The 11,485-nt window shown below is 42.3% G+C and overlaps 1 protein-coding gene across 1 annotated transcript; it reads right to left on the reverse strand.

The window, feature by feature from the left end:
- Nucleotides 1-1,522: 1,522 nt before the first annotated feature.
- On the reverse strand, nt 1,523-10,617 carry LOC117824480 (cytosolic 5'-nucleotidase 1A-like). Its single transcript, XM_034699976.1, has 6 exons — nt 10,385-10,617; nt 10,076-10,243; nt 6,838-6,967; nt 6,626-6,748; nt 4,850-5,034; nt 1,523-2,825 (listed from the first exon to the last, which is right to left on the reverse strand). Exons 1-6 carry the CDS (start codon nt 10,496-10,498, stop codon nt 2,460-2,462), a joined length of 1,086 nt encoding a protein of 361 aa, XP_034555867.1. The 5' UTR covers nt 10,499-10,617; the 3' UTR covers nt 1,523-2,459.
- Nucleotides 10,618-11,485: the final 868 nt, after the last annotated feature.

Here is an 11,485-nt window from a genome sequence, read left to right on the forward strand (position 1 = left end):
CATCCATGCTGGGACTCAAACCAGCGACCCTTTGGTTCCCAAGCCAAGTCCCTATGGACTGAGCTACTGCCGCCACTACAAGCAGCAGCAGCCGCTCGTTCGACTCCTGACCTCCACCCTTTGCTGCATGTCTTCCCCAACTCTACTCCCTGAAATTTGTGCCTCTCTTCAGCTCTCCTGTTTAATAATGGCAAAAATGCCCCAAAATATAACTCTTAAAAAATTCTGATTGGCCTCCCAAGGTGCCACCCCAAACTTCCAATTGGCTATTAGCTTTGTCAGAGGCGGGACTTAAACTCCTAAAATCAACTATTTGGACCGTGTTGCAGCCAACCGGTAACCTCCAGTCTCAAACTATGAAGTCCATGCGCAAGTGTTATAAACTGCAATTCATCAAGAATCTGCTTGAGGCTGGCTGCAGAAACACCGGAAACCACATAGACACCAATTCAAAAAAGACGATCTTTGCAGCATTAATAAACATGTTTACAGCCTGGTTCAAAAAACGGCTTGGGTCTACGTAACTAATTTCTCTATCGGCACACACTGTACGGGGTGTGAATTTCTTTATAACGCAACGGTTCAGATCAAATTAAGATTACAAGTTTTGCCCAAATAAGGACATGACCGACTGGACTCCCGGATGGGAACACATAGCTGTTGGCTAGGAGGCTCAAACCCCGCCCCTTTACGTCACATTCTTTCAGCAATTCCAATATGGCTGCTGCCGTTGATTGGCTTCAAAACAGCACTCGGGAACAGATGGGTGACATCACGGATACTACGTCCATTATTTATACAGTCTATGGTTGCAGCAGGCTGACAGTTGTTTTCATTTAAATGAAGCACATTTCTTTTTGTTCGTATTTTAAATTTCACAAAATATGAATGTAAAATGGAAGTCTTAATGGTCTTAATTTGTGTGTGTGTGAGCCAAGCGTCAACCTCAGGCCGCGAGAATTGAAGCCAATGCGGAAGTGTTAAAAACTGCAGTTCAAGTGTCCGCTTGAGGCTGGCTCCAGAAGAACCTGAAACCACATTCACCCATTCAAAAAAGCAGAAAAAACAGCCTTTTTTCAGCCTGGTACAAAAGACGAGTGTAGTCTGGATAGCTAATTTCTTGATCTGCACACACTGTAGGGGGAATTCATTTTTTCATAATGCTGCAATTTCAGAGATATTAAGATTACGAGTTTTCCATTATGAGAGGCACAGCTGACTTGATTGAGAGGCGTGAACACTGTAGCTGTTGGCTCGGAGGCTCAAAGCTCACCTCTTTACCTCGCACTAGCTCGACAGCAGTTATGTTGAGTTCAGCATTTCCAATATGGCTCCTGCCGACGATTGGCTTCAAAAGAGCGCATCAGAAACAGATGGGTGACATCACGGATACTAAGTCCATCATACAGTCTATGGTGTGAGCGTACAAACGTCATGTCACCCCAATCCAAAAAGTCTGGACACACCCACTGGGCTCAAAACACAAAGTTCAAACAGCAATAACTTTGAAGGCACAGGCAAGTTTAAAATCAGAATACAGAAAGTGAAGAATCTTTAATTGTGTTGCTGCAACATGAACATTACTGCAAAATACGACTGGATCTACTCCTAAGAAATGTTACTGTGATGATGAAAACATTTACAAAAAGTAAGTTTGGCTCGTCAAAGATGTTGAGGTAAGCGTACATTTACACATCTTTACAGAATGAAACTTGGACAGTGAATGAAGCCTTAATAAAACTCAGGAACACGTTAGAAAAGTGTAGTTATGATATCCAGATATAAAAGCATCAAAATCTTAAAAGAACTTGAATATAAACGTTGCAGTACAAACATAAATTTTGTGCGCACACACAGCAAAGAGTAACAAAAACAGACAGCATGAGGGATCCCTAGTAAGACCAGGATAGTCTCCCCTAGACATCCATTTATGAATGATGAGTGACTTTAAATGTGCAAAACCACTGCTGGAATATGTTTGACAACTTTGAAGTCCAAAATCTAATCAAGAAATAAACTAACACAGCAAACACATCCCCCTGCCTCCCTCAAACTGTATACACCAAAATCCTAAACCAAGAGAAAGATAATAAACGTGTGTTTTGTATGAAACTTCAGAGAATATGACAGAAACATGAAGGTAAACAGGTTCAAACAGTCTCATTAAAAGGCACACAGAGGTTAAAAGTCTGACTCCCTCTTACAAAACAGTGTGAAGTGAAGTAGCGCACACCACCTGTCGCAACACTTAACACCCTCTCCTGTAGAAAACCCTGGAAATATAAAAAATAACCCCAAACATATCAAACTTTGTAGCTTGTATTATTTACCCATGACCTAACTCCTTTAAAAATAGAGCTGCTTCTGTTTAAATACCATTTTTTCTTCAGATAGCAGAAGCATACCTCTCTATGCAGATGACAGTGTAGTGCATGTTGAGTATTTTAACCCTTTTTATCTTATTTCTTTTTCTCTGGCTTCTCAATGAGTTTCCCTTTGTGGTACTTCTGTCCGATCCCATAGGGGACGTGTGCAGCAATGGTCCCCAGTTCCTTAGCCCCCTCAATGTGAAACATTTGGTCGTCAAAGAAGATGTGAGGTTTGATTTTTTGCAGCAGGGGCCCTTTAGGAGCTCCGGCCAGGAAGAGGGCCTCGTCGATCTCCAGACCCCAGCTGCGGAGAGTCTTCAGGACTCTGGCCCCGGAGCTGGCGGCGCTGCGGGCCGTGACCAGGAAGGTTCTGATGGGACAGTTCATGCGCTCGTTCTTTTCGTAGAACTTCCTCTGGAGTTTGCCGAGAGCCTCCAGGAAACACTTTAAGGGACCCTGAAAAAGACGAAGAGTGAAGTTAAGCCTGGTTTATACTTCTGTATCGACCCTTCACAGCAGTGGTCGACGCAGACTTGAGCTCTACATACTTCTGCGTCGATGTCTCCGTTACAAGCAGCAATGCCCCACCGAAACGCTTGACAGCAGTGTGGCCTCTCTGATAGTCAGGTCATCTGTTTCCGGCCCTTTCTGTTTGCTTTTTCAAGGCAATTCCAAGCATGTTATGTAAATTAACAGCTGATGATACATGTTGCAGTTTATCATACAGACATGATAACAGGGAAGAAAAGAGAGGACACAACGGAGGAGATGAAATACACAGACTATGTGCCGGGATCCCGGTAGTGCTGAAAATGCAAGAAATACAATGCCGCCAAGTGAACCAATCACAGGGCTTGCGGTCCACGTTGATTCGACCTGTAGTTACATTTTGGAGGATGTTCGAGACTGCGACCAAAATGGTCACATATGCAACCTTTTTTTCAGCGTGTGCGAGTAAGAATTTCATCTGGTTGTGTTCATGCGAGTGCATCAATGCTCCCTCTAACACAGGCGCTGTATTAGTGGTTGAAAGTTGCCCTCTTTCACTCTGGTTTAGTCAGTCTCCTCCACCTGCACTCTTTCCTGTTCTGAAGAGAGAGCGCCGTCGCGCAAAAGCGCGGGTCATACGCGCATCACACGCCAAAGACAGACAGAACTTCACGACAACATTTCCACAAATGAAGCGGTCTATCACTGATTATTTTAAAAAACGAAATAGGAGAGAGAGAAGGAGGCTGGTGGTGAGGGAGAGCCAGCAAAAGGTGCCAAATCAGACGGTACTGATGATGTTTTTTACGTGGTCATAATCATGCATTGACAGAAAACGGGGGTATCTTGTTTATGTTTTATGGTAAATTAACATTGTGAGTGCTCTTTTGATTGAAAGAGTCCTATATTTAGGTTAAAGAGTGACCAGCGGAGTCAGGCTTGGGGGTCTGTGCCTCACAACTTTCTCTGCAGGCTGAAAGCTAAATTACCGTACTGTAGCTAGTAGGAGCGCAAACTCCCGATAGTGAAAACAAACCGAACAAAAAGAGCGACACAGCTGCTCAAAAACTGCACATGCAGGAAGGCAGTTTAAACTTTTTTGATCTCTGAGAAACCTTCAAGTATAGAGTGTGTCTTGTATACCGGTGCGATTTTTCCAGAGTTTACGGTAACTCAAATAAAAATTTTTTAAAAAAAGGGTGTGACCAACTGAGAAAGTTGGTAGCACCAGTGCTACCAGTGAAAAAGTTAGTGTAGAGCCCTGGCTCCCATGCATAGGCCTCTATGAAGGTACAGGAACTACGCAGACCTACAGCGTAGGCTACGCTGTCGATTCGATGCAGAAGTAAAAATCAGGCTTTTACACAGGACTTCCACCAGATCCGTGTCAGGTCCATCTCCGATCCAATACGTGCTCTCTCGTCCGTCAACACCCACCGGTTACGTTTTTGGAACACAGCACGAAGCAGGACCGCCGGACAGCTGGAGTCATGTGACCGTGGTTTTCCCGCTGTAATCACTGAATCAAGGTTTCTCCTCCTCCTCTCCTCATCCATGTTGTCTTTATGGTCCTCTGAAAACCTCTGACCTGTTGACTCCAGGCCTGGCTCCGCTGAAAATGACGGTTTGTTGTCGTAGTTAACGACCCTTGTATTCTGAAACTTAACCGGATTTTTTAATTTTGTTTTGGTGCCCGACTTCCTGTCCCGCTCTATCTGCTCTGATGAGATTGATGCGTCATGCTCCAGCATCCGGCATATCCTATGCCTTGCTTATCTGATCCATTGCGTTCTGGATCAGAGACGCAGCCGGAGCGGATCCAGTGGGAGTTGACACATTGACTAGAATAGAAACCTATCAGATCCTGTGACGTGATAGATCGGAGACAGACCGAACACCCGAACACAGATCTGGTGGAATTTGGCCGTTATGTAGAAATGTTTGGGAATGAGGAGCTCAGGTTACAGATTAGAGTGTAAGAAAGAAGTTACCTGAGCGAGAGGCTTGTTCTCGAACTCTTTCTCGTGCTCGAAGAAGGTGTCCAGGCCGTGTTGCTTCACGATGATCTCGGACTCGTCTGAGAAGAGGACGGCATCGCCATCAAATGCCACCCTGAGCTGAGTGTCGCACAACTCTGTCTCCGTCTCCCGCATGAACATGGTGGCTGCAGCGATGCCTGGAGGAGAGGAGAGGAGAGGAGAGGAGGGTTTAACAACAGCTTTGGGATGGCAGGTCATCATTCTGTTTACAGCAGGTAAAATTCTACAACTACCTGTTTTATTGACAATGTTAACTATTAACTGCCACTAAACGTATTGGACTTGTTCAATCACTACAGCAGAAACATTCCTCAGATACTGCTGAAGAGTTTTATCAATGCAGTTCAGACAGACAAACAGAAGTAAGATAAGTTAAGCAGCAGAAGGAAGATAAGTAGAAAAGTAATATCAATTGCATCCACAGTATTGTTGGCAGATTAGAGTATTATTGCACATTGCCCCTGATTTAGAGAAATCATTTTACACAAGATAACTATGATATGATAATTATCATGTCAAATTGCACATGATATCAAATACAGTGTATTAAACTGATCAATTGCACATCGTATTAAAAAAGTAACACCATTGTTCCTCTTGCACAAAGGGGAGGAGTCTTACAGTTTGATTGTCTCAAGTAAAAGAGTCTCTACCCAGGGGCGGAGCTAGACTCTCAGCACAAAGGGGGCGGAGCATCCTCAAGGGGCCGTTCTGATAGTCAGATTCACAACTGTAAAACAGCTGATATATTGTCTCCCCTACTTATCAATAAAAAACACAAATTCTCACTTATTGATCCAAGACAGACCATAAAAGGCAACAGGTTGCTTGTCGAGTTCAAATGTTTCAGCTGCACCGAGGACAGCACACAGCACTCTACTGCATTGATTAATGAATGGTTCAGCACCGACGATGATGGACAGCGACAGGTGCATTGTCCAATACTGTCTTTCTCAGGAATAACATAAACATAAGATAGACACAGCGGTCTACAACACAGTAAAGTGTATTTAAACATATAATAGACAAAGAGGTTTAAACGCAATTTCAAAGGCAGTCTACAATACCTCAGGAGATGACACATAGGTGCCGAGATCTGTTTAAGACTTGAAACATCAGTGTTAGGATCCATGGCTGACACAATGAATGCAATCTCTCAAAAAGAGTGGAACTCCTCCACAACTTCCTCTGGCTTGGAGAAGTCTTCTGAGCATATGCATATGGCTGTTATCAGCAAGGTAAGAAGCTAAATCTATAGAATAAACATACCACAGAGGCATGCCCTGAAGGAAGACTGTGTAGTATACAATAGACAAACATTCAAAACCCCAAATCTACATTTTCAGTGATAGAAAACAGAACTAAGCATCTGATCGGTACATTAAACACCTGGAAAGTTTTCACACTTGCTGCTCACTGAACGACTTTAATCGATTACCGAGATTAATTTTCATGTCAAAGCGTTCCAGCACTACATTGAACGTGTCAATCATGTTTGTTTTGTGTGCATTTACACCACAGGGGGCCATAAATCACACGCCGTCTTCCTGCAGCTCCTTCTTGCTGCACAGTGTGGGGTCGAGCGTGAGTCACAAACAAAACCAACATGAGAGTGTGTAAATATCAGTGGAGTACAAACACACCCCCAGGCTGCTGATAGCAACCGATGCATTTATGAACCCCAAAAAGGTTTTGTCTGAGAGAAATGAGGATTATAATCTGACTCACCTTCCTCTATGGCCTCTGTGACTTTCTCTGAGTCCTTGGAGAGGTACAGATTCGTCATGTAGGCCTTCAGGTATCCGATGGGACTCTGACCTCCAGTCATACAGAATCTCTCGATGGTCAGATCTGAAAGAAGGATGAGTAAGTTTTTGTTTGCTGAAGGATGGAATCTCTCTAGCTGCAACAGTGTTAAACAATCAACAATGTTATCTTACCGTAGTGATTGATGCTGTTTATGAGGCGCACTCCGACCTGGGCATGGTTGTTTGTCATTAAGACGATGTCAAAGAGCTCCTCACTGTCCGGGTAGAGCTCCCTGAGTCGAGCGTTGACGGTCATCAGAGCCTGTGTTTGGAGCAGAAACAGTAAAAGGTCAGGATGTTGAGTCAAAGTGCTCAGAGTGAAGTTACAACACAAACTTTACGTAATTACAACCACAGATTTTCACTTCAATAAGAGAGCTCAAGACAGAGAACGTCAAGATCTTAAAGCGACATCGAAAGAAAAGAATGTGCCTGACCAAAGCAAGAACCATACATTCATCAAAACTTTTTTATGTAGTTTTATCAATCCATTCATATTTCAGGTTTATTTGTATAACACACATGATGCAGGGCCTCCTCATCCAGGTTAGGCCTCATACTTGCACATATGGTTGCAAAAGAAGCTACCAGGCTGTTGTTGTCTGCAATATGACAGATAATATCACCGTAATAAACAGCCAGTGCTTGCTACATATAGAGTTAACCTGTGCGTCACACTTCTGACACAATCCATGATCAATTAACAGTGCATGCTCACCCTGCTCCTCCAGCTGTTGCGGCTCAATGTGACAGACACTGAGCTGAATCTCATTACAATCCTCCTGGAAATGCACCAAGTATTTTTGGACCTCTCCTGTTTAATGTCAACTGAAATCATTGCTGATTAAATGCTGATTAAGTTGACCTGATACTCCTATTGTGAAAGTCTATTTTTTTATACAGACACAAAATAAAGCATAATTAATGCATATAAGCATAAACATTATCATAACGGTGAATATCAATAATTCACTTTTTAAGCTATTATCTGCTGATAACGATATTGTTATCAATAAAGTTGTGCATCCTTAAATAAAAAGCATAAAAAAATTGAAGATTAAACATGACGCAAATAAAAGAAACTAAAGTGAAATAGAGAAGTGTTAAAATTAAATTAAAAATGGAAGATTGACATTGAAATTTTAAGAAAAAAAAACACTGCTGAGGATGTTTGCCTAGTTTGAAATCTGCATTGGTGTTTTTCTGATCGCACAAAAAAATATTGTTCAACTTCATGTTTGCAGATCAGAGTTTGGGGTTTTGTTCATTTCTGTACATACCTGTAGCAATAGTCAATAGTCAATAGTCACTCATGTAGATACATATTATATTATATTATATTATATTATATCATATTTATTCATCATTCATAACTCTGTATATTCTGTATTATTTTTTTAATTTACTGCTAAAGCACTTCTGGTTAGATGCAATCTATATTTCATTGCTTGTACCTGTGGCATGCCCAATGACAATAAATTGAATCTAATCTAATTTCACAAAAACACATCACTGTTATTTTTTAAACATTATATGGCTTTATTCCAAATTCAAGATATTAAGATAATCAAAGTATCAAGTACCTGCCTAAAACTGTTGTATAGTTCAGGGGTTCCCAAACTTTTAAGCCTGTGACCCCCAAAATATAGGTGCCCAAGACTAGTGACCCCCACTGTCTCTCCCTCAAGTGATAAAATGTTGCTTCATACTTCCAAATGTGTTTACCTACATGCACATGTGGCTGTGTTCCCTGTACTGCTATGAATAAACCTGCTACTACTAATCCTTTTGTTAATGAACTGTTAGCTAACCCTAACTTTAAGACTCATCTGGCAACAAGGAAAGGCAGAAAATGAATGAAATGTACTTATATGCAGGGTTGTATTTCAAATGTAGCAGCTATTTTTGTCTATATTTTGATTTGATTTGATGTCTTTATTTCGAACATCCATCCATCCATTATCTTGACCGCTTATCCCATTAGGGGTCACGGGGGGCTGGAGCCTATCCCAGCTGGCTTCGGGCGGAAGGCAGGGTACACCCTGGACAGGTCGCCAACCTATCACAGGGCTAACACAGAGAGACAGACAACCATTCATGCACACACTCACACCTACAGGCAATTTAGAGTGATCAATCAACCTGAGCATGTTTTTGGATTGTGGGAGGAAGCCGGAGTACCCGGAGAGAACCCACGCATGCACGGGGAGAACATGCAAACTCCACACAGAAAGGCACCCGCCCGGCCGGGGATTATTTCGAACATGTAAAAGTAAAATAGAAAAAAAAAACATACAAGTAAAAAAGAAGAAACAGTTATACAAAAAAAAAACCCCAAATCAATCAGTTCCATTAGCAAGCACTGAAACATTTTATTAAACATGTGCAAAAAGGTGTAGGAAGAAGTTAAAACTTATCTAATCCTACCCCTTTACTCACTATTATCTGGAATTATACGAGTGCATTCCCACAAAACAACTCTTCATCTCCTATCTTCCTACTTACACCTACAATCAAAAGCAAACTCATGATTCTCAACTCTTGTCTTCCTCCTTGTACCTCATGAAAATGACTTCTGTATACCTCTTCCTGAACTGGATTATGTTTTGACATTGCTGTAGCTCCATATTGAGTCTGTTCCACAGTTTTGCACCACAGATTGAAATACAAAAACTTCTCCTTGTGGTCTGAACACTCACCATCTTTAATATTAACTTCCCTCTTAAGTTATAACCCCCCCCCCCACACACACACACACACACCCCCACCCCCACCTCTCTCTTTCGAAGACAAATCTTTGAATATTTCCTTGAAGGAGATTTTTCATAGCCTTATACACAATTTGTACATTTTTAAAATCCACCAGATCAAATAATTTCAATATTTTGGATTTGAGGCACAAATAACGGATAACATAAGAAAATTTAGAAAAATCTGGAAGACATCTTGCGACCCCCCCCCCCCCCCCCCCCCCCCCCCATTGGTGGGGGCAAATAATGGCTATGATTCTTAGTTTAGGTAGGGATTGGCTTTGTTTTAGGCTGTAACTGTGTGTGCAAGCAGCAAAGGAATGCATGAGTAAGGTTTAAGAGCCAAAAGTCAAATTGCATAATTACTGAGGTGTGGCCTGAGCTATTACTCTGGTTTTACTCCTCAGCAGAACAACAGGACACTAGGTCTGGATAGAGGACTTTAAAACAGGAATAATGCAGTCCTTTATCAGAGAACATGGTCTGATTCTGTAAAACGAGCTTTTCCTGGTCTGAACTGTCTCAACAAAAACACACTACAGGACCACACCCTGCAGAAAGTAGATATAGACCTGCATCAACAGGTAGACAGCCTTCATGTTCAAGCATTATGAACCCACCTTCACGAAGGGGAAAGCTGCTCCAGGCTTCAGGGGCTCGCTCTCATGCTTCACCTGATGAGCCACATACTTCTCCAGTCCTTCTTCCTCATAGATCTTCCTCTCTTCCACCATGTTAAAGAGGGTGCGAGAGGAGACTGCGATGGTGACAGCATACTGGGGTTTGGGCTGCGAGTGCAGGAGGAGGGTGGTCAAGGCGTTGAATGCAACTTAAAGCTTGTTTAGCACATTAACAGCAACACGTTACATTGAATAGTACACGCAGAGAACTCAGAAGCATGAAATGAAACAAGTTTACAGGGAACTTACAGGTCTCGGTTTTTTAGTTTGGAGGTTGTCAAAGAAAGCTTTCGCCGCAGCCCAGTCCTTTTCCTCCGTGCTGTCTGCAGCTGGAGTCGCCTCGCTCGGTTTCATTTCACTCATTTTTGTTGATGGTGTAAAGTCCTGCCCAAAGTATAACCTCAGTAATCCCCGAAGTAAGGCGAGGAAGAAGCAGCGAGTATACTTTCCGGAAGTGGAGTAAAAGCCTGAACGGTGGGCGTTACTTTGTGCGACCGCCTCCTGGTGCCATCAAGTCCTACAGAAACGCGCATAAGTGCCCTCTTTGATTCCACTGTAGTAGATACACATGAAATATTGCCTTCTCTGGTGCCCAAACCTTTCAGAGGAAAATGCAAGAAAAAGTGCCCTCTGGATGCCCCTCAAATAAAAGTATGACATGCAAAAAAGTGCCCTCTGGATGCCCCTCAAATAAAAGTATGACATGCAAAAGAGTGCCGTCTGGATGCCACTCAAATAAATGTATAACATGCAAAAAAGTGCCCTCTGGATGCCCCTCAAATAAATTTATAACATGCAAAAAAGTGCCGTCTGGATGCCACTCAAATAAATGTATAACATGCAAAAAAGTGCCCTCTGGATGCCCCTCAAATAAATGTATAACATGCAAAAAAGTGCCGTCTGGATGCCACTCAAATAAATGTATAACATGCAAAAAAGTGCCGTCTGGATGCCACTCAAGTAAATGTGTAACATGCAAAAAAGTGCCCTCTGGATGCCACTCAAATAAATGTATAACGTGCAAAAAAATTGCCCTCTGGATGCCGCTCAAATATATGTATGTAATGCAAAAAAGTGCCCTCTGGATGCCACTCAAATAAATGTATAACATGCAAAAAAGTGCCCTCTGGATGCCCCTCAAATAAATGTATAACATGCAAAAAAGTGCCCTCTGGATGCCCCTCAAATAAATGTATAACATGCAAATAAGTGCCGTCTGGATGCCACTCAAATAAATGTATAACATGCAAAAAAGTGCCGTCTGGATGCCACTCAAATAAATGTATAGCATGCAAAAAAGTGCCCTCTGGATGCCCCTCAAATAAATGTATAACGTGCAAAAAAATTGCC

This window comes from Notolabrus celidotus, chromosome 13, assembly GCF_009762535.1.
Source record: "Notolabrus celidotus isolate fNotCel1 chromosome 13, fNotCel1.pri, whole genome shotgun sequence".
Classification (NCBI taxonomy): Eukaryota; Metazoa; Chordata; class Actinopteri; order Labriformes; family Labridae; genus Notolabrus; species Notolabrus celidotus.

Bases quoted from the DNA above. Each gene is read 5' to 3' on its own strand.
- LOC117824480 (XM_034699976.1), bottom strand. From the start codon at position 10,498: ATGAGTGAAATGAAACCGAGCGAGGCGACTCCAGCTGCAGACAGCACG. The intron at 10,244-10,384 runs GTAAGTTCCCTG...CTGCACTCGCAG, and splicing joins AAACTAAAAAACCGAGACCT to CCCAAACCCCAGTATGCTGT. The intron at 5,035-6,625 runs GTGAGTCAGATT...CCTCTCCTCCAG, and splicing joins CACAGAGGCCATAGAGGAAG to GCATCGCTGCAGCCACCATG.